The sequence below is a fragment of the Oncorhynchus mykiss genome, chromosome 29 (assembly GCF_057628025.1).
Source record: "Oncorhynchus mykiss isolate SJ-2025 chromosome 29, ASM5762802v1, whole genome shotgun sequence".
NCBI classification, from domain to species: domain Eukaryota; kingdom Metazoa; phylum Chordata; class Actinopteri; order Salmoniformes; family Salmonidae; genus Oncorhynchus; species Oncorhynchus mykiss.
Window position 1 is genome coordinate 36283765 of NC_143050.1, and position 23537 is coordinate 36307301.

At 44.0% G+C, this 23537-nt stretch overlaps 2 protein-coding genes across 5 annotated transcripts in view; both read right to left on the reverse strand.

Annotated features, from left to right (window-relative positions):
* Positions 1–89: 89 nt before the first annotated feature.
* edil3b (EGF-like repeats and discoidin I-like domains 3b) lies at positions 90–16792 on the reverse strand. Its single transcript, XM_036968092.2, has 11 exons — positions 16004–16792; positions 15488–15565; positions 15347–15379; positions 14346–14474; positions 6720–6833; positions 4353–4534; positions 4090–4245; positions 3792–3936; positions 1751–1935; positions 1406–1561; positions 90–1191 (listed from the first exon to the last, which is right to left on the reverse strand). The coding sequence occupies exons 1-11, from the start codon at positions 16065–16067 to the stop codon at positions 1042–1044; spliced, it is 1392 nt and encodes a 463-aa protein (XP_036823987.2). The 5' UTR covers positions 16068–16792; the 3' UTR covers positions 90–1041.
* Positions 16793–20389: 3597 nt separating this feature from the next.
* The window catches only part of mef2ca (myocyte enhancer factor 2ca), a 34738-nt gene continuing 31590 nt past the window's right edge, over positions 20390–23537 (reverse strand). For all 4 annotated transcript variants that reach the window (XM_036967244.2, XM_036967242.2, XM_090227103.1 and 1 more), the window contains one exon: positions 20390–23426. In XM_036967244.2, coding sequence (XP_036823139.1) covers positions 23090–23426 — 337 coding nt within the window. In that variant the 3' untranslated portion in view covers positions 20390–23089. The remainder of the gene's footprint in view (positions 23427–23537) is intronic.

The window sequence follows — 23537 nt, forward strand, 5'->3', positions numbered from 1 at the left end:
TGAGCGCAAAAAGCTTTAGACCATTCCGATGACTTGATTGCAAACACCTTTTGATTGGATACCCAAACAGATAAGGAGAGAAACACAGGTATTATGTCACTTGTTTTACTACACAGAAAGTGGCTTGTTGCACCATATCAGCTAAAGAATTATGTTACAACCATCAATATTGTGTTCAACCAGTATCAACGAATACCATATCAGAGGTTATTGTACAGTAGATAGCACACTTTGGGCGACATTTTCTATCTCTTCAACAGCATTAAAATACCTTATTCCTCGCAATGTAGTGTGAATAACGTTGTAACTTCCCTGTTACAATGTCTGTAAAACGCCGTTCAACTGTTATGGTTATTTAGGGGAGCTTTGTGCTTCGAGAGGGCTGTTTCGCCGTCAGAAACGGTGGGAGGGAACAGTCAAAGGCTGGCCATGGAGACGTTAACCCTGTATTGTTTTGGCACTACACTACTGTTGGAAATGATATCACACAGGAGTACGATATAGCAAAAACATCAAAGAGCAGAAGTACAGTACCTTATAATCCAAGAAATAAATAACACAAGGTAAACCAGTCACCTATTGTGACCTCTACGTCCCATTTTCTTTCCCGGTGTCTCTTATGACCGTTGTCCACACTGCTATTTCCAACAAGAGAGAAAGAGGGGGGGGGGGGGGGTGGAGAAGAGGTCAAGTGAGAGAGCGAGATGGAAGAAGGGAGAAGAGCGAGAGAGATGGGAGATGGAGAGATGGAGAAAGGGGAGAGAAACAGAAGCAGGACAGGGAAAGAGCGACAGAGGGGAAAGAGAGAGCTAGGTGAGAGAGAAAGAGACGGAGGGAGAAGAGAGAGCTAGGTGAGAGAGAAAGAGACGGAGGGAGAAGAGAGAGCTAGGTGAGAGAGAAAGAGGCCGGAGGGAGAAGAGAGAGCTAGGTGAGAGAGAAAGAGGCCGGAGGGAGAAGAGAGAGCTAGGTGAGAGAGAAAGAGATGGAAGGAGAAGAGAGAGGGAGAGAGAGAGAGAGACGGAGGGAGAGAGGGAGAGATGGTCAGTCGTCCTCTGTGCAGCCCAGTAGCTCCATCCTCAGTGTGATGCGTCCGTACCAGGACCAGGGGATGAGGCGGAGGAAACGACCATATATGGGCGGCTGGACAGAGTTCTTCCTGTGGGTGTCATTTTCAACGTTCCCCTGGAACACCTGTCACCCAAGACAACCACGGATACCGTCAGACACACTGCCAACAAGACAACCACAGATACAACTGGAACACCAATAACTGAACCATCACCGTCCCTCACTCTCTGTCTCCTTCTCTTTCTTTCTGTCCCTCTGTCATGTATGTCATGTCATTCTGTCTCAATCAATCAACAAATCAATCAAACAGTCAATCAATATGATCATGTGTGTTGACCTTGTCCTTGTGTTGTGTTTCGTCCTGGTATGTCGTCCACCTCAGTCCATCGTTGCTGTAGGCTAGTTTGTAGGAGCGCACAAACTGGACTCGGCCAAAGTCCTTAGCTCCCTGAGTCACTACACCTGTTACCTTAGTAGGAACCAACAGGTCTACCTGAGAGAGGGAGAGGGAAAGTAGAGAGGAAGTAGAGAGGGAGAGAGGGGAAGTAGAGAGGGAGAGAGGGAGAATGATTTAATTATCCATTCATTAAAATGCATACTCCACTCTGTTTTTGTCTTTCTCTGACTCCTCCCCCTCCATCTCCCCTACCCCCCCCCCCACCCCACCCCCCCCTCTCCATACCTGTATCCACTGGTTTTGGTCATTGGTGGCTGCGGTCCATGCGTTGACCTTGGCCTGGTTGTCCAGTCTGGCTCTGTTCGGGGTCCAGGCCAGCAGACCCATGCCCAGGGTCCGGTACACAGAGGACGAGGTCAGCTGGGAGTCCTGCACCTGACCCCCCTTTAGACCCAGAGGCTCTGAACAGCCTGGGAGACCAGAAACAGAAACACAGAAAAATCCCTAATATACAGGAAGTAGACTAGGTCCAAAAATATTTGCCTATGGTACAGTAAGTGTATAATCACTTTACTGACAGCATCATAATCACTTTACTGACAGCATCATAATGGTTGTGTCAGATAATCTCAATAACAAAGCTGTATATCTGGTACTGTATATCTTGAAAATATACAGTACCAGTCAAACGTTTGGACACACCTACTCATTCAAGGGGTTTTCTTTATTTTTTACTATTTTCTACATTGTAGAATAATAGTGAAGACATCAAAACTATGAAATAACACATATGGAATCATGTGGGAACCAAAAAAGTGTTAAACAAACAAATTTGATGACAGCTTTGCACACACTTGGCATTCTCTCAACCAGCTTCATGAGGTAGTCACCTGGAATGCATTTCAATTATGGTGTGCCTTGTTAAAAGTTAATTTAATGCGTTTGAGCCAATCAGTGTTGTGACAAGAAAGTGGTGGTATACAGAAGATAGCCCTATTTGGGAAAAGACCAAGTTCATATTATGGAAAGAACAGATCAAATAAGCAAATGAGAGAGAAATGACAGTCCATCATTACTTTAAGACATGAAGGTCAGTCAATCTGGAACATTTCAATAACTTTTTAAGTTTCTTCAAGTGCAGTCTCAAAAACCATCAAGCACTATGATGAAACTGGCTCTCATGAGGACCGTTACAGCAAAGGAAGATCCAGAGTTACCAGCCTTAGAAATTGCAGCCCAAATAAAGGCTACACAGAGTTCAAGTAACAGACACATCTCAACATCAACTGTTCAGAGGAGACTGCGTGAATCAGGCCTTCATGGTCGAATTGCTGCAAAGAAACCACTACCAAAGGACACCAATAAGAAGAAGAGACTTGCTCGGGCCAAGAAACACGAGCAATGGACATTAGACTAGTGGAAATCTGTCCTTTGGCCTGATGAGTCAAAATTTGAGATTTTTGGTTCCAACCGCCATGTCTTGTGAGATGCAAAGTAGGTGAACGGATGATCTCTGCATGTGTGGTTCCCACCGTGAAGCATGGAGGAGGAGGTGTGATGATGTGGGGGTGCTTTGCTGGTGACACTGTCCGTGATTCATTTAGAATTCAAGGCACATTTAACCAGCATGGCTACCACAGCATTTTGCAGCGATACGCCATCCAGTCTGGCTTGCGCTTAGTGGGACTATCATTTGTTTTTCAACAGGACAATGACCCAACACACCTCCAGGCTGTGTAAGGGCTATTTGACCAAGAGAGAGAGAGTGATGGAGTGCGGCATCAGAGGACCTGGCCTCCACAATCACCCAAACTCAACCCAATTGAGATGGTTTGAAATTAGTTGGACCGCAGAGTAAAGGAAAAGCAATCAACAAGTGCTCAGCATATGTGGGAACTCCGTCAAGACTGTTGGAAAAGCATTCTTCATGAAGCTGGTTGAGAGAATACCAAGAGTGTTCAAAGCTGTCATCATGGAAAAGGGTGGCTACTTTGATGAATCTAAAATGTAAAATAGAATTTGATTTGTTTAACACTTTTTTGGTTACTACATGATTCCATATGTGTTATTTCATAGTATTCTACAATGTAGAAAATAGTCCAATTTAAATTTAAAAAACTAGAACTAGTTAGTGTGTCCAAACTTTTGACTGGTACTGTGTGTCAAAACATTGTCATTAAATATTTACTTTATAACCATGTATGACTGCTTTTGAGACATTTGACATGCATCATGAAGCTTTACAACACTGTAATGAAGGCATTATGAGCAGGGTGCCAAATCAAGTTTATAAAGCATCATGTCTACAGATGATGACGTCACTGACCTGTGAGCTCGCAGCCCATCAGCTCCATGCGCAGCATACAATGGCCCCAGCAAACTTGAGGGTAAACCCGTATGTACTGTGCTTCAATTGGTGAAGAGAAGGTGTTGGCCATGAGAGAACTGCTGTCTGAGTTACCGTGGAATATCTAGAGGAAAACATCAGGTTTTATCAGTCAAAAACATCAGGCTGATTTAGGCGCACCTGCGCAAATGTATTTTCACTCTCACTCTCACACACACACACACACACACACACACACACACACACACACACACACACACACACACACACGCATCACCATGTCCTGTGTGTCTCCTCTGGTTTTCAACATGCTCCAGGTCCTAGCGTCGTCGCTGTGGGCGATCTTATAGGACTTCACATACTCTGAGCTGCCCAGCCGCCGAGCACCCTGGGTAATCAGCCCCGTCACACGCATCTGCTGCCGCAGGTTCACCTGGACACAGACATAAGGGGGTCAGAAACAACTAGAGTTTGGCCATGGTGGAATGGCACTGGCTACATCTATCTAGCGGACAGCCGGAGTGTGTGAGCGTGTGCTACCTGTATCCAGGGCCAGCGGTCGCTGAGTGCAGGGCTCCAGGCATTAACCATGCCCCTGCGGTGGAGCCGGGCCAGGTCAGGGCTCCAGTGCTGCAAACCAAACATGCCCCGCTGAACAGAGGAGGAGGACAGCTGCCCCTTGGTGATGATACCACCCTCCATGCCCAGAGGACCTGAACACTCTACAGAGTAGAGGGACAGCAGGTACACAGACACACAAGGAAGAAAGAGGAGAGACATAGAGAGAGAGAGAGAGAGAGAGAGAGAGAGAGAGAGAGAGAGAGAGAGAGAGAGATAATGATACAGTGCCTTGCGAAAGTATTCGGCCCCCTTGAACTTTGCGACCTTTTGCCACATTTCAGGCTTCAGACATAAAGATATAAAACTGTATTTTTTTGTGAAGAATCAACAACAAGTGGGACACAATCATGAAGTGGAACAACATTTATTGGATATTTCAAACTTTTTTAACAAATCAAAAACTGAAAAATTGGGCGTGCAAAATTATTCAGCACCCTTAAGTTAATACTTTGTAGCGCCACCTTTTGCTGCGATTACAGCTGTAAGTCGCTTGGGGTATGTCTCTATCAGTTTTGCACATCGAGAGACTGACATTTTTTCCCATTCCTCCTTGCAAAACAGCTCGAGCTCAGTGAGGTTGGATGGAGAGCATTTGTGAACAGCAGTTTTCAGTTCTTTCCACAGATTCTCGATTGGATTCAGGTCTGGACTTTGACTTGGCCATTCTAACACCTGGATATGTTTATTTTTGAACCATTCCATTGAAGATTTTGCTTTATGTTTTGGATCATTGTCTTGTTGGAAGACAAATCTCCGTCCCAGTCTCAGGTCTTTTGCAGACTCCATCAGGTTTTCTTCCAGAATAGTCCTGTATTTGGCTCCATCCATCTTCCCATCAATTTTAACCATCTTCCCTGTCCCTGCTGAAGAAAAGCAGGCCCAAACCATGATGCTGCCACCACCATGTTTGACAGTGGGTATAGTGTGTGATGAGCTGTGTTGCTTTTACGCCAAACATAACGTTTTGCATTGTTGCCAAAAAGTTCAATTTTGGTTTCATCTGACCAGAGCACCTTCTTCCACATGTTTGGTGTGTCTCCCAGGTGGCTTGTGGCAAACTTTAAACAACACTTTTTATGGATATCTTTAAGAAATGGCTTTCTTCTTGCCACTCTTCCATAAAGGCCAGATTTGTGCAATATACGACTGATTGTTGTCCTATGGACAGAGTCTCCCACCTCAGCTGTAGATCTCTGCAGTTCATCCAGAGTAATCATGGGCCTCTTGGCTGCATCTCTGATCAGTCTTCTCCTTGTATGAGCTGAAAGTTTAGAGGGACGGCCAGGTCTTGGTAGATTTGCAGTGGTCTGATACTCCTTCCATTTCAATATTATTGCTTGCACAGTGCTCCTTGGGATGTTTAAAGCTTGGGAAATCTTTTTGTATCCAAATCCGGCTTTAAACTTCTTCACAACAGTATCTCGGATCTGCCTGGTGTGTTCCTTGTTCTTCATGATGCTCTCTGCGCTTTTAAAGGACCTCTGAGACTATCACAGTGCAGGTGCATTTATACGGAGACTTGATTACACACAGGTGGATTGTATTTATCATCATTAGTCATTTAGGTCAACATTGGATCATTCAGAGATCCTCACTGAACTTCTGGAGAGAGTTTGCTGCACTGAAAGTAAAGGGGCTGAATAATTTTGCACGCCCAATTTTTCAGTTTTTGATATGTTAAAAAAGTTTGAAATATCCAATAAATGTCGTTCCACTTCATGATTGTGTCCCACTTGTTGTTGATTCTTCACAAAAAAATACAGTTTATATCTTTATGTTTGAAGCCTGAAATGTGGCAAAAGGTCGCAAAGTTCAAGGGGGCCGAATACTTTTGCAAGGCACTGTAAGTACAATTAGTACTGTATGCTGCTCTGAAATTGCTCATCAAAATATTTATATATTCTTAATTCCATTCCTTTACTTTAGATTGTGTGTATGGTTAGATATTACTGCACTGTTGGAACTAGAAACACAAGCATTTCGCTACACCCGCAATAACATCTGCCCTAACAAGTGTATGTGACAAATACAATTTGATTTGATTTTTAATGATGCTACACCAGGACAGTACAGAGTGCTTAAATAGCTTAAATAAATAGGTCACACACACACACACACACACACACACACAGAAGCGCACTAAAAGGGAAAACAGCAAGAGAGCATATGACACCAATACCTACCTAATTCAATTGTGTGTTCGTGTAAGCGTTGGACATCAAGACCTCTTAAAATATTTGTCCTCTGATGACTCGCAAGTAAACAGTTACACAAGTCCACACTCACTGTGCTGGCAGGTCCTGCCAGTGTATTCTCCAGGACACACACACGTGTAGTTGGCCTCCCGGTCTGTACACACACCTCCGTTCCTGCACGGCCCACTCTCACACTCATTCACATCTGAAACACAAACACAGACACAGACCAGGGAAGAACTGTTTCATACATTGATGGGACTATCAGGTTGCATACAGATACTTAATGTAAAAATGGGAATGTTTCATACAGGAACAGGACTGCCAACTTTTGAAGGCAGCTTGGAGTGAGATTTGTTATGATAATTTCATTGCCCCCTGCCACAACCCCTAGACGGGGGGTCGGAAAACTTTACTGCTTTCAAATCTAATCTCCTTATTTCTATGTATTTTTGACATGGCTGTAGTTAGGTCTATAACCAAGGTGGAGAATAAAAAATCTTACCACAGGCCAAGTGTTTTCCGGATGCTTCGAACATGAAATGAACACTCAAAATGACTTTGTTACTTCGAGATTTTGGGCGGATGAAATGAAAGTATGCTAATATTTTTTCAGGTGGTTTGACACTTAATTCAGACAGCAATAAAAGGAGATGGGGAGAGAAACAGTGGGAAGGTTGGAAGCAGGGATTGATCCCGGTACTCAAGTGAAAGTTGGATGCAGAGTGTCGGGGAGTGTCACCACTACAACAAGACTCTGCAAAGGAAATAGTAATATTAATGTTTTTCTATTTGCTTTTATTTCACCTTTATTTAACCAGGGAGGCCAGTTGAGAACAAGTTCTCCTTTACAACTGCGACCTGGCCAAGATAAAGCAAAGCAGTGCGACACAAACAAACACACAGAGTTACACATAGAATAAACAAACGTACAGTCAATAATACAATAGAAAAAAATCTATATCCAGTGTGTGCAAATGTGGTAAGATTAGTGCGGTAAGGCAATAAATAGGCCGTAGTGGCGAAGTAATTACAATTTAATAATTAAACACTGGAGTGATAGATGTGCAGAAGACGCATGTGCAAGTAGAGATACTGGGGTGCAAAGGAGAAAAAAATAACAATATCGGGATGAGGTAGTTGGATGGGCTATTTACAGATGGGCTATGTATAGGTGCAATGATCTGTGAGCTGCTCTGACAGCTGATGCTTAAAGTTAGAGAGGGAGACATGAGTCTCCAATTTCAGTGATTTTTGCAATTTGTTCCAGTCATTGGCAGCAGAGAACTGGAAGGAAAGGCGGCCAAAGGAGGAATTAGCTTTGGGGGTGACCAGTGAAATATACCTGCGGGAGCACGTGCTATGGGTGGGTGCTGCTATGGTGACCAGTGAGCTGAGATAAGGCGGGGCTTTTACCTAGCAAAGACTTATAGATGACCTGGAGCCAGTGGGTTTGGCGACGAATATGAAGCGAGGGCCAGCCAACGAGAGCATACAGGATGCAGTGGTGGGTAATATATGGGTCTTGGTGACAAAATGGATGGCAATGTGATAGACTGCATCCAATTTGCTGAGTAGAGTGTTGGAGGCTATTTTGTAAACGACATCGCCAAAGTCACGAATCGGTAGGATAGTCAGTTTTACAAGGGTATGTTTGGCAGCATGAGTGAAGGATGCTTTGTTGCGAAATAGGAAGCCGATTATAGATTTAATTTTGGATTGGAGATGCTTAATGTGAGTCTGGAAGGAGAGTTTATAGTCTAACCAGACACCTAGGTATTTGTAGTTGTCCACATATTCTAAGTGCGGGGAGGTGCGGGCAGTGATCGGTTGAAGAGCATGCATTTAGTTTTACTAAGTTGGAGGCCACGGAGAGTTGTATGGCATTGAAGCTTGTTTGGAGGTTAGTTAACACAGTGTCCAAAGAAGGGCCAGAAGTATACAGAATGGTGTTGTCTGCATAGAGGTGGATCAGAGAATCACCCGCAGCAAGATCGACATCATTGATGTATACAGAGAAAAGAGTCGGCCCAAGAATTGAACCCTGTGGCATCCCTATAGAGACTGCCAGAGGTCCGGACAACAGGCCCTCCGATTTAACACACTGAACTCTATCAGAGAAGCAGTTGGTGAACCAGGCGAGGCAGTCGTTTGAGAAACCAAGGCTGTTGAGTCTGCCGATAAGAATGTGGTGATTGACAGAGTCAAAAGCCTTGGCCAGGTCGATGAATACGGCTGCACAGTATTGTCTTTTATCGATGGCGGTTATGATATCGTTTAGGACCTTGAGTGTGGCTGAGGTGCACCCATGACCAACTCGGAAACCAGATTGCATAGCGGAGAAGGTCCTGTGGGATTCGAAATGGCTTTCGAAGACCTTAGAAAGGCAGGGTAGGATAAATATAGGTCTGTAACAGTTTGGGTCTAGAGTGTCTCCCCCTTTGAAGAGGGGGATGACCGCGGCAGCTTTCCAATCTTTGGGGATCTCAGATGGTATGAAAGAGAGGTTGAACAGGCTAGTAATAGGGGTTGCAACATTTGCGGGGGATAATTTTAGAAAGAGAGGTTCCAGATTGTAGGGGTCCAGATTTTACAACTCTTTCAGAACATCAGCTACCTGGATTTGGGTGAAGGAGAAATGGGGAGGCTTGGGCAAGTTGCTGTGGGAGGTGCAAGGCTGTTGACCGGGGTAGGGGTAGCCAGGTGGAAAGCATGGCCAGCCGTAGAAAAATGCTTATTGAAATTCTCAATTGTAGTGGATTTATCTGTGGTGACAGTGTTTCCTAGTCTCAGTGCAGTCCGGCAGCTGGGAGGAGGTGCTCTTATTCTCCATAGACTTTACAGTGTCGCAGAACTTTTTGGAGTTTGTGCTACAGGATGCAAATTTCTGTTTGAAAAAGCTAGCCTTTGCTTTCCTAACTGCCTGTGTATATTGGTTCCTAACTCTTGCATTTCACGGGGGCTATTCAATGCTAATACAGTATGCCACAGGATGTTTTTGTGCTGGTCAAGGGCAGTCAGGTCTGGAGTGAACCAAGGGCTATATTTGTTCCTGGTTCTACATTTTTTTGAATGGGGCATGCTTATTTAAGATGGTGAGGAAAGCACTTTTAAAGAATAACCAGGTTTCCTCTACTGATGGAATGAGGCCAATATCCTTCCAGGATACCCGGCCAGGTCGATTAGAAAGGCCTGCTCGCTAAAGTGTTTTAGGGAGCGTTTGACAGTGATGAGGGGTGGTTGTTTGACAGCAGACCCTTAACGGACGCAGGTAATGAGGCAGTGATCACTGAGATCTTGGTTGAAAACAGCAGAGGTATATTTAGAGGGCAGGTTGGTCAGGATGATATCTATGAGGGTGCCCGTGTTTACGGATTTTGGGGTTGTACCTGGTACTGTAGTTTCATTGATAATTGGTGTGAGATTGAGGGCATCTAGCTTAGATTATAGGACGGCTGGGGTGTTAAGCATGTCCCAGATTAGGTTGATGGCACTGGGTAACCAAATCATCGATTGCAGTCTCCTTGTCCATAGATTGTTTTCAAGGTAAGGACACAAACATTTTGTAATTTGGGTGAACTCTTTAAAATAGTGCTGGAAGAATATTGCGCTTGCCCTCCAGGAGGGTTGGCCTCCCCATGATCTATGTTTCCCAAGTTCTGGGTGTTTGAAAATGTTCTTATTATAACAATTAATTTATCAAAACCTTCAGGAAAAATCGAATGAATATCTCAATATTCAGGTGGTTTATGCCTACCAGTTGAAGACCCTTGCAATCATCTGACTCTACATAGACAAAATATGATGCGTTTGTAAGTTGTGAATCGCCCTACTATCTTAGCCTAGCACGTGCACAATACTCAAATGTCGACAATTATATTTGAGGCCTGGAGCATTCAATATCCAATTCTTATTTGCATGACTTATTCAAAAGCCTCCATGAAATACTGCAAAAAAAAACATAGCCTCATATTATGCATTTTCAAAAACACAAGTAGGCATATCGGATTTCAAATATGTGATTACACTGGCAAGATTGTGAAGAAGAGGAATAACACAATAAGTTTGGGGAATAACAGTCGTGTTCTTGCTGACAAGCACAGTTCTTCTTCTTATTGTATTATTATTATTTGTACATGTATTGTTCCCCTCTACAATCAAACGTACACTTTTGGGTTCACAGTCTGTTATTTTCAGAGTTACAAATCAGGTTACCCTACCAAACTCCCCTGCTAAAACATACTTTAGGTGTGTATGCTGCTTTTTCATTGCCGCAGCCTAAACGCCAATCACCAAAGGAGAAGACTAAGGCAAGTATGGATTATTGACCTCAGTACGTGGTGTCAAAAGGTTGCATTCAACAATAGGGACGGGAGTAACAGCAACCATTTTGTTTTTACAACATTGTATTTAAAACAGCCCCTCCGTGCTGCTCTTTTTACAGTTTTATAAACTCAGCGGAGAACGTTCTTTCTCTACTCGGCTCCCCTCCTAATTATGAAGGACGTTTCTTTAAAATGCGCGTCCAATTCCCTCGATCCCTTACATAAATAAACCAATCGTGTGCCGCGGTTCACAGGGCTGTGGTAAAACTGGACTGAGGTTCTGTTAGTGATGCTAAATTGCAAGCGCAAAAGCGATGAATTCAATTTAAACGTTAAAGCACTGGACTAATTACATAAACAAATAGAGTACTTTTCACAGAGTGAGATATACAGTGCATTCGGAAAGTATTCAGACCCCTTGACTTAAAGGTCTTTTTGTTTTTTATTTCTATACATTTGCACAATATTTCTAAAAACCTGTTTTCGCTTTGTCATTATGGGGTATTGTGTGTAGATTGATGAAGAAAAGTTTTTATTTAATCAATTTTAGATTAAGGCTGTAAAGTAACAACATGTGGAAAAAGTCAAGGGGTCTGAATACTTTCCGAATGCACCGTAAGAGGTGTGGAGTGAGCATGAGAAGAAGGTCTAATGTGTCTCACGGCCAATGCGTGAGAGTTGGAAGATCTGCAGGTCAGCCATTTTGGTCAAAAAGTTGGTCAACAGTGATGTGATAAGATATTGTGTAAAAAATATATATTTGAAGAATTTGTCTGCACTGTATGTTTGTTTGCTTGCTACTCAGGCAATTTTAGAGGAATGATTACAGAAATGTTTCAAATTAACTGCCAATATGCCAACATTCCATTCAAACAATGCAATTAATCCACAGCCATACATTGTCTGAAATCAGTTGATGATAGGATTTAGACAAGTTGTAAATGCAACAAGTACTGATATTGTAACATATAATTGCACTCACAGCTTTCCAAGAAAACAAAAATTGAGACATTTAGGGTCAGTTTAAATATATTTTAGAGGCTATTTATACAGACAGTTTGTATAAAACTTATATAAACTGTATTTATAATGATATGACAATATTTCAGGTTAACAATAATTCTATTACACAATTTGTGATATATCATATGCCTTACTTTTATTTTCCTGCTTAAGTAAAATCAGGATTATGCCTCTACTGCCATTCATTCCAATTTGAATGGTTTGGATTTCTCCTTGACCAATATGGCTGCCATTTTCACCCCATTCTGGAACTTTGAGGGTATATGACATATCCACTCTAGTAATTTCATAGGATCTCTATGGGTATGACTCGCTTTAATTTAGTACAGAGGAAATTCCTCGAAATGTGGAACATTTATCACATGTACAATTATATGATCCTAACTTGGCGCTTGGGACTAATCTTATCAGTTGACCTAGTTTTACACTGTCTGTTTGGGTCTGTCACCAAGAACAACACCTAGTATTTATATACAAGACCCCCTGGAGAACTACAAGAGTATGTGACCTCACTGTGCACACATACAGAGTAGATATCATTGTTGGTATTGCCCACATATTGCCCACATAAAAAAAGCTATAGTATACTATAGTATAGTGTTCACTGTAGTGTTTTTCAGACTTTACTGTAGTATTCACATTAGTATACTGTAGTATTAACAGTTAACTATAGTATAAATACTGTAGCAAAAGAAAACTGTAGTATATAGTGCCTTAACTTTAGCTAGCTAGCTAACAAGCTAGAAACGAACCAAAACATTGTTTAGAAAGTTTATTTTAGTTGCCTGGTTTGCTAGATTGACATATACTGAATTTATTTTTAAACGGATGGGTTTATTGGTGTTAAAATACACCAGTTATGCTAGTTTGGACCACCAGGCTGCTGATGTCATGCAGCCTGTCGTTTTTGTGTTCATAACGACAATGACAAGTTTGATGCCGGACGACAATAGAATGTTCAGGATGTCAGTGCGACAACTGTCTACAGACATGTCGATAGACATGGTATAAACCAGCCTTTAGTCTTGAAACCTTTGGTTGTTTAGTACACTACCGTACTCACTCTATTTAGCACATGGCCTCACATGTGAATCCTTAAAAGATATGGGTGGGGCTAAGGCTTAAGAGGGTGTGAATAATGCTGAATGGGTGTAGACAAAGAAAACCTCTCCACTAGGTGTACCAAAACATTCAAGGGCCATTTTCTCCAAAGTGGGGTTAGGAACTTTCAAAGCAGAATTACTTTCCCATTGTTCCTCAACTGTAGTGTATGATATACCATTTTCTAGGTCTCTACTTTTATCCAATGTAAAAAACACAATTTAAAATCTTGCTACACGAGACCGAATCGAAACGATTGGTCACCTATAGTAATAGATGTTGTAGTATTGTAGTATACTTAAGTATTTCATGTAATGTTTTTGCAGACTGTAGATGACTGTAGTATTTACTTGTGTTTTTTTCAGACATAACTAAAATATTTACTTTAGTGTTTTTGTTTCATTATCTTTGGAATTTCCTCCTTGTGAAAACCTACTGGAAAAATACTAAAAGAGCACATTTTCCATAACCTGTACAGTAGGTAGGAAGGAAGGACGGACCAGGGTCTGACCAGAGAGTTCATAGTTTCTGCACATTTCTATAGCCTGTAGGGAACACAATATGGTTTATACTTGGCATGTAGGTTTCTCACTTATGGGTAGCACAAATTGGGATATGGGGGAGGGGAATGGGCAAGGCATCTGCAAATTAAATAGAGTTTAAAAAGTGTAGTGTTTTTCCGGGACTGTAGTGTTTTTGCGGACATTACAATAGTATTTACTAAAGTGGATAATACCGTAGTATTTACAGTAATATTCCTCAGTATACTACAACATTCTATAATAAGCACTACATATGATTGAGGGGTATTACAGTGTTTAGTACAGTATTCTACAGTACACGACAGTTTACTACAGAATTCTATAGTAAGTACTGCCGAATTCTATAGTAAACTGCAGTATTTGTTCATGTGGGTGGTACTACATTGTTGAGTGTGTGTGTTTGTGTGTGTGTGTGTGTGTGTGTGTGTGTGTGTGTGTGTGCGTGTGTGTGTGCGTGTGTGTGTGCGTGCGTGCGTGGGTGGGTGCGTGTTCACCACGTGAAAGCCGTCATAACTCATCACACCCATGAAAGCGTGAGGATGTGTGTATGACTTCATCAGCATAACTCCCACTGAGTGACCTCATTAAGAATGGACGGATTAAGCCACTCCCTCCAGCCGGGAGGCCTGAGACCCTCTCAGTCGTTAGACAAGCTGTCCCCCCGGGTTAGTGTGTGTGTGTGCCTATGTGTGTGTATGTGTGTGTGTGCGTGCATATGTATCTTACTGTGTTGGCAGTGGGTTCCAGAGTAGCCAGGGGAGCAGTGACAGTGGTACCCCAGGAAGGCATCACCTCGTTGGGCATTAGTGGTCTCACACACACCCCCATGGTGGCATGGGTTGGGCTGGCACGGACCTGGACACAAAAACCTATTGGGATCAATTGGTTTTCTACACTAAGCACAAGTAAAAGACAACATAGAGTGTTGGGCAAGTAACCGAAAGGTCGCTGGTTCGAACACACGAGACGAGAAGGTAAAAACAAACAAAAAAACTGCCGATGTGCCCTTGAGCAAGGCACTTAACCCTAATTTGCTGCAGGAGCGCAAACTACTACTATGGCTGACCCTGTAAAACAACACATTTCACTGCACCTATCTGACAATACAACATATTTATTTATATTCACTGTCTGTCCCAAGATAAGCAAAGGGATATGGGTCAGAGTAGTTATATTAAACCTGCTAATATTACCCTGCTAGCCTTATGGGAGGCTCACCATCAGGTTAGCAGGCTACGCTCACACAACCATGGACACGTACATGTGTGTGTATGTGTGTGATTAGCTATGACAGGCACATCACAAAATAAAGCCTGCCCTCATTATGGTGTTACTACAGCAGCTAGTATGAACTAATGAGGGATTATCTAAAACACCACACACACACACACACACACACACACACACACACACACACACACACACACACACACACAGAGCCTATAATGGACCTCAGAGAAGAGAGTGGTGTCTTGATGAAGATCACAGGCAATAGAACATATCGTTGGTCATTGTACTGTTGGATGAAGGAACCAGTGGTCACTGTCAGTAGCTAGCTGTGTTGCATTAATATAAAGCTTAGTGATGTTGTGCACTTCATGTAGGTGTCATAGGATCAAACAGGCCATCAATCATAAACGGAGTGATTTGATTACACCTATCCAATCATTTGAGATCTGTGAGGGGACACGGGGGCTAGAGGCTATTTGGGATCAGGCTTCTCTTACCTGCTGTAATCAGCTCCTCCCAGTCTGGCGTGGCTGTAGAAAGAAAGAGATCAATTTGTTGTGGTGATAATGTGTTCCCTAATCATGCGCTAACACAGTTGATTACTTGAACTATTGATCCCAAAGTCCTCCTGTGCTTACATAAGAGTAGCGCCTCCTCTGACTGGGGGGTGAAACAGTCTGCATCGCCCTCACATGACACAGGTTCACATTCATCCCCTGAGAGAGAGAGAGAGAGAGAGAGAGAGAGAGAGTAGCTGTCAGATCTTCTTAGCAACACCCCAATGAGAGAGACACAGAGCCCCAAGGGGACAGGCATCACACACTGTATTTACATATCACACACACACACACATCTTCGTGCAGAATTTCCACTTGAAATTCTCTGAACAACTAAGTTCAGATATGGCTTTGATAGGCTAAGTTACATCACATCAACAAAAAAACTAAACAAAACAACAACACGAGCGTATTAAGATACACGCAGTTATTTATTCTAGAGAATATCCTCCGCGAGTTCCCTCAAAGTATCAACGGCATCTGCGGCCGCACCTCACTCCTTAATAAGAAAACTACGCACTAACATTCACCCCTTCATTTAAGAGGGATGACGACACCGTTGTTTGTTTACATTCGCCAGTATCCCCATGCACTCACCGTTCACCTGCCGAGGCACAGCCGCACCGAGGCACAGCACCGCGAGGGACAATAGCAGGTGCATCTCCGAGTTACTGCTTTCCCCCGCGGTCAAAACCAAAACAAAGGTCAGAAAACTTATCTTCTTTCTCTCGTCTCCTCTCCTCCGCCTTCGCTGCAGAGGCCGCTGTGATGATGCTGATGATGTTGGCGACTCCTCCTCGCAAGCTGTCTGTCAATCAGTTTACCCGGAGATGCGAGTTTGTTGCGCAGATAAATAGGCAGACAGACAAAAAGCAAAGGGATCCTGAGGTTGAGCGCTACCACCTCTTCTCTGGTTCGCTTCACCGCAGTGATGCTGCGCAGTATCTCACCTCGGCTGCTTGACCGCCACAATCAGTAGCTATAATTGACTAACCTGAAGTTGTAGTTTAGCCATCACAATAATCTCCTGATGATTGAAAATGGATGTATAACCTCATTATAATAATTAATGTTAACAAAATAGGCCAAATAAATAATGGCACTCGTTTCCCAGGATAAAGGTCGTATTCAGTACACTCTTCGAAAAAAAAGGGTTCCCGAAAGAGTTCATTCGGCTAAGACGACCCTTTTTGGTTCCAGGTTAGAATCCTTTGAATTCACATAACGAGGCACTCGTGAAAAGTGGAGTTCTCTCAAAGGGTCCAACCTGCAACCAAAAATGGTTATATAAAGTGTACCCCTGTGGGGGCAGCCAAATAACCATTTAATATCGATAGCAAAAACATTTCGAATAGTGTAGGCTGGCCTATGTGAAAACACAGAGCTGCCTGCATGCATATTTTTTGATGACATCATACCAATAAGGCCAGAATGGTCCCATGAAGAGGAGATAAGATGTTTTGCCCATCGGGGACCAAATGGAGGAAGTTCAGCTGGGTTGTATGTGTATCGTATGTGTGTGATGGAGAGTGTCTGGATAACTGTTTTCCTGTCCCAGAACGCTGAGTGTACGGACACGACACAGAGAAACCAGTGAGAGTTGTGCTTATGCGAAGCAGAACTTGGTTCTGAATGCAGCATCTGTGCAGGGGATAGGGGGTAGGGGTGGTGGTGGGATGGGTGGGTTAGGGGGTAGGAGTGTTGGGATGCGGGGGAGGACGTAGCGGCAAGGTGGGATCGGGTTAGAGTGTGGGCCAAGTTGTTGGCTTTTTAGGCCATGATTAAAGCACTGGGAGGCTGTTTGACTTGGCTGGAGGAGCTTGTGCCTGTTCATCAATGGGTTCATTGGTGCCAATGCTTCACTCGGAGAGGGGGAGGCGAGGGAGAGAGATGGAGGGAGAAGAGAGAGGGGGAGGTAGAGAGTTACTAAATGACCCCATGTGAATACTCTTTTTCCCTCTCCTGCCAAATAGGTGATCTGTTGCACTACATCAGTCACACAAGCTGGTGTATCAGTCAATGACGATCAGTCTTAGTAGGTACTCATGGTCAAGGTCTGAAGTCGTGTGCCGTTCCTAAGGTTTTGTCTCCATCTGCTGGTCAGAGTGAGAACCATCCCCTACGCTGATATGGGATTGGGCAACAGTTTCCTCTGACAGGCCTGACATTGGAGTGAAACTCAGATCCAGTCCCAATACTTTACATCCAGATGTTTTATTAAATGAATGAATTATGTTCAATTCAAATTTCAAAGGTTTAAGACCACCGATTTCCACTGTCCTGCTGCTGGTTTAAATGTTTCCGTAGCACTTCATTTCTGTATTGATGATGGTGATTGGCTGGAGAGAGCACACAGGTTTACCAAGTAGAAAGCATCCCCAGGTTGAGCTTCCTGTCCCCGAATGTGGGTCCATTTGTACCTTAATATTTTAGAATAATGACAACACAACTGTATTTGTCCACATGTTACAGCGAACAACAGAAACGTGTCTTCTATGGGTCAAGCTGTAGTGTATCTCCACTGGATGGGAAGCAGGTTGTGGGGTTAAGGACCTTGTCCAACAGTAGGGAGATGTCTTGGGGATGTGAACCCAGTAGCCCTCCAGTTGCCAGATCATTTCTGCCCTCCCCAGCGCCCATCCCGGACTTTATCTCAGCTCCTGGATCACAAAGCCTTCTCCATTCACTTCAACCAGGGGGTAGATCTTCTCTCTCTCTCTCAGAGAAGTCAGTGAAAGTGCAGATGTAGAGCCCTGGACTTGTAAAATGAGACCCACCTCTCCTCAACCTCCACATACACCCAATACTCTGAGGTATAAGGGCATGCTGAAAAAAGACAGTAATGAGGTCGTAAAGACAGGAGTCAAAGAAAAAAGTAAACCTTCTCTGGAGAGTACGTTTCCATATCTTTCCTTTGAGTAGACAACCGGAGTTTGTTCACCTCCACCTGCCAGAGGTGTCGTCCAGAGCAGAAGCCATCTTTGGCCAGGACACCCCCTGAATCTCATTAAAGCTCTGTGGATTATCAGGGACACTCGTCTCATCTCCTGGTTTCACTGTCCTCCCATCGTCAGGCAACATCAAACTACAGTGAACTGTATGACGGTCCAGAGTCACATCAGCTGTTGAGAGTAAAGAGACAAGAAATGTCGGGAAATGTTATCAATGTCAAAAATAGCCCTGTCTGTAAAAGTCTGTCATTTCAAAATGACGTCAAGTACATTGAGATGGACAAATCTCTTTCTTTGCAAAAAGAAAAAAAAGGAAATGTATCTTCCGGCTTTGAACCAGATCCTTACAAAGTGGAACTGGGACATGATTCCATTGGTGTGATTAACAACATAGCTGTACTGTACCTGCATGAGGAATGACTGTTTCCTCGCTGGGTTCTCTCTCTCTCTCTCTCTCTCTCCATAGACGGCACACACTCGGGCTCTGCAGGACGCGTGTGTGTGTGTGTGGTTGTTTTTTGGAGCCAACACGCTCATCCCCCTCTGTTAGCAGCCAGGCCCACTCCTCCTGTCCTTCCTATTTGTCCTCTGGTCTGTAGCAGAGCATAGGACGTCCCTCTACAGCCTCCGCCGGTCATCGCCAGGTCAGACTGTCTGAGTTTCTGTCTGCTGACAGAACTACGGGATGCCCAGGCCAAGACCCCTGACACATTCTCTGTCACAGTGATGGCACTGAACTCACCAACTCTTACCTTGTCCACTGCTACATGTCTACATGTCTGTCTTCCCCATTATCTCTGGTCTCCAAGTATCTCCACTTTCCCTACACAGGGAAATAGATCAGCTCTGACAGGTCTGTACTCCACTCTGAGGCTGTCAAGTGTGTCCAGTCTTTGACTGTGTTACGATCAGAGTGATGCTGCTCTGCTGTGTCTGTCATCTGAACAGGGTCAGAGTCCACTAACCTGTCTCCCTGGTAGAGACGGATGGAGGTTCTGAAGTGGATTGAACAAGTGACATCAATAAGGAATCACCTGGATTCACCTGGTCAGTCTATATCATGGAAAAAGCTATATTTTGTACACTCAGTGTCTACCAAGAACCAGACAGGCCAGATTGTCACACACGACAAACTCTTCAGATTGGTTTATAGATTGTTTTACCAAAGGAGGCTGGTGGGAGGAGCTATAGGAGGGCAGGCTCATTGTAATGGCTGGAATGGAATCAATGGAACGGCATCAAACATATGGAAACCACGGTTGACTCTGTTCCATTCAAGCCACTCCAGCCATTACAATGAGCCTGTCCTCCTATAACTCCTCCCACCAGCCCCCTCTGATCTCTACCCTATATAATTTAGGCTAAAACAGAGTCTTCCAGTGTATTTATATGTCTAAAAACTTGACTTAAAGTTTGGTCCTTCTCTAGAACCAGTTTCACTTGACAGGACATGTTTATGAAACACCAATACCTTTGTGTACCCAGTGATAAAGTATTAGAAATAGTTCTTGACCTTAGTTTTATCTTTCACCACAAGTCAAATGGATAAGTAACTAAACAGAGAGAGAGAGAGAGGAGAGAGAGAGAGAGAGAGAGAGACAGAGAGAGACAGAGAGAGACAGAGAGAGACAGAGAGAGACAGAGAGACAGAGAGAGACAGAGAGAGACAGAGAGAGACAGAGAGAGACCGAGAGAGAGACAGAGAGACAGACACAGAGAGAGACAGAGAGAGAGACAGAGAGACAGACACAGAGAGAGACAGAGAGAGAGAGAGAGAGAGAGAGAGAGAGAGAGAGAGAGAGAGAGACAGAGAGAGACAGAGAGAGAGAGACAGAGAGAGAGACAGAGACAGAGAGAGACAGAGAGAGACAGAGAGAGAGAGACAGAGGCAGAGAGAGAGACAGAGAGAGACAGAGAGAGAGAGACAGAGAGAGAGACAGAGACAGAGAGAGACAGAGAGAGACAGAGAGAGGAGAATGTGGCCAAAGCGGAGGAACAGAAACAGGAGTCACACAAACCACACAGAGACGTGTTTAAAAGTAAAGAGCCTGTATATTTACTGAGTTTGACTGCAAAATACCATTTAATTCATCGCCCGTGCGGGAAAATACATGTTTACTTCCGTCGGCTAAGAAGTACAGACGTTTGCTCCCTTCCTTTAGTGAGAAACATGTTGTCTTCAAGTGGCGACAAAGGCCTGCTTCTGCCGCGCCCAAACCTTCCCCGTCTGGATTAGGAGGCCTTAACGACACACACTCTCTGAGTGCACTACCCAAGGCCATGCAGTTGTATAAAGTCAATTTAAAAGAACAGAATCCAACATAGAGCATTATAGCCAGATCATCCAAGGATCCTAACTTAGATACAGAAGGACATTATTGAGATGTAAAGTCCTAATTCTTTCACAAAGCATTCACATTCTATAGTTAAAAAGTGGGTTTTGCATGGAGTAGATCTATTGTTCATTTAATAGAATTTACACAACATTCTCAGAATCCCACTCGAAACCAACATGCTATGAAAATGTGTGGGGTACCTTTGAGGTACATGTAAATGACAGATTTGAGCAGTACAGGCAAATAATTCTAATATCGAAGACAAAGAAAAGAAAAGGAAAACAGTAGCTCTGATGAGTTAGGTGAACGGGATAGCATCAGGCTGTTGGTTAGTCTATAACCCATTGTGGGGCTCCGCCCTCTTGTAGTCTACTGACATCAGTCAGTATCGTATTGTATTGCAACCTGGCAAAATGGAACAAATGTGACTTTCAAAGTCAGAAGTTATGCTTCTAGGTGGGTTTCCTATGTGTTTTCCGTAATAATATCTGACGGGAGGAGAGGCAGCAGTTCAGCCATTTCTCTGTCTATTACACTGACTCTGCAGCCTTAGATTAGATCTTCCAGACCCCAATTGAGGCCTATTCCCGGATTAACACACGCCTTCAATGGAGATTCTCCATTTAGCGAGCATTTTTAGTCCAGGGGAAGGCTTGATCTGGGTGTCCAAGCAACCCTTCCTAAAGAATGTGTTATCAGGCTAACATAACATCGTTGGCGGGTTGAGAAGGTTTAACTAAAAATTTCCCTGAATGTTCGAGATGGATAGAAAATATGTCCACCTGCACACAGCTACACAATAACCCCCACTGTGAAGAAAAACAAGGTTTGATCTAGATTTGAACAATGTTGTCATTATTTTTTAAATAGAACTATAGGCATCCGTAATGTCACAGACGTTTTAAAAAATATTTGTACAATTATTTTATAGAATTAGGTAAGGAATATACTTTTAAAAAAAAACAGGAGACTATAAAGAGGAAACCACTGGTATGTGCAGCTAACCATCTTATAATATGGCTTTAGGAGTTCTGTCTGTCTAAACTCACACCCCTTCCTCCCCATGGCTTTGCCTCGCCGGCTGCTAAAACAGGCAAGGCTATCTCACACACACGCACACGCACACACACACACACTGGCTCAATCTCAATTGACTAAACGAAGCATTTCTTATACAATGCAAACTGTATTGTATATCTGGATGAGTAACACCGTACTGTATACGACCCAGATTATATTGGTCAGCATATGGCTGAATTGAACTACGATTCCCACGCTTCTCCACGTCAAGTGAGATATTCTAGTTGTCCAGGGTTCCAGCCGTAGAATTTGAATATTAGAATGACTTCTTATTCTTTTTGTTCCAGCTCTGTGCAACCTGTTGCACAATGGCTTCCTCCCTGTCTCTCTTCCTCTCTCCCCCTATCACTCTCCTCTCGCTGTCTCTTTCTCCCTCTGTCGCTCTCTTCTTTTCTGTCTTTCTCTTTCACTTCCATCTGTCCCCCCCCCCCTCCATCTCTCTCTTTCTTCCTGCCTTTGTCACTCTGTCCCGTTCTCTCTCTTTCTCTGCCTACCCTCCCTCGTTATATACATGAATACGTTGAACCTGCAACATGCACGAGTGGTAGTGAACACTCGCACTATCTGTCTGCTAGTCAGCCAGCTGCAGACCGGGCCTAGGTAGTACATGGCACACACACACACACACACACACACCAGTGTGCACACACTCACACACGTAGACACTCATCCACACACACACAAATCCACCGTGACGTGTCCACTCCTCAGTGCCTGTCCTTGTGTCTCCTAGTATATTACTGAACTCACCAGTAGCTTGGCCATACAGAGTACCAGACATCTTCAACCTTTTCTTAGTTAGTTTACATAGTGTACATATTCATTGACTTATTCCCTCCCTCACAAACACACAACGCAAGAAATTGCAACCCCCCACCCTCCCACACAGACTCCCCCCACTCCATATCAACCCTCACTCCTTGCATGTCACTGCCGTCTCAAGTAACTCCCTATGTCCCATGCGGTGCCACTACTTTTGGCCAAAGGTAGCGCGCTACATGGGCAATAGAGCGCCATCTGAGACACAGTTTATGTCTCTATTATAACCCCCCCACACACACACACACACTCCTGTATATAATGTCCCTGTTATAGTGTAACACTCTCACTCTGCACAAGAAGAATATAGGCCAAATCTGAAATCACACCCTATTCTCTATAAAGTGCACTACTTTTTGGCAAGAGCACTATGTAGGGAATAGGGTGCCGTTTTGGACACAGGATTAATAATAGTCAGGGTAACACTAAAGGTAACTCTACACAAGCCCCCCCCCCCCCCCCCCCCCCCCTCAGTGAATCATCAGGGGCGGGCCTCATCATGTAGCCCAGCCTTCTGATAGGCGCATGCGTTTGACGGACGGGCTGTGGCGTTCCTCCTGATTGGACATCGGGCGCAGCAGGAAGTTGTCGTTTCCGCGGTGATCCTCGCGGTCGCTGCCGTCGTATGAGCTCCCACAGCTGGATAGGCTGTCGCCAGGAGATCGCCCTGACTCGGCTTGGCCTTGATTTGTTAGGTAGCCCTGGGGCACGGCCCCCATCCCTCCGCTGACAAATCCGATGCCTCGATCTCTGGGCGGGGAGGCGGGCTCTGACTTGATGTGAAGGTTCTGATGGACGTTCTGGAGGTTGAGGTTGGAGTTCTGACAAAGGTTTCTGGTGGAGGAGAGGAGCGATAGTGGTTAGAAAGAGGGAGAGGAACTACCCAAGCACAAGCACACTCAGAGGAAAAGACACACAGAGACACACAGACACAAACACACACAC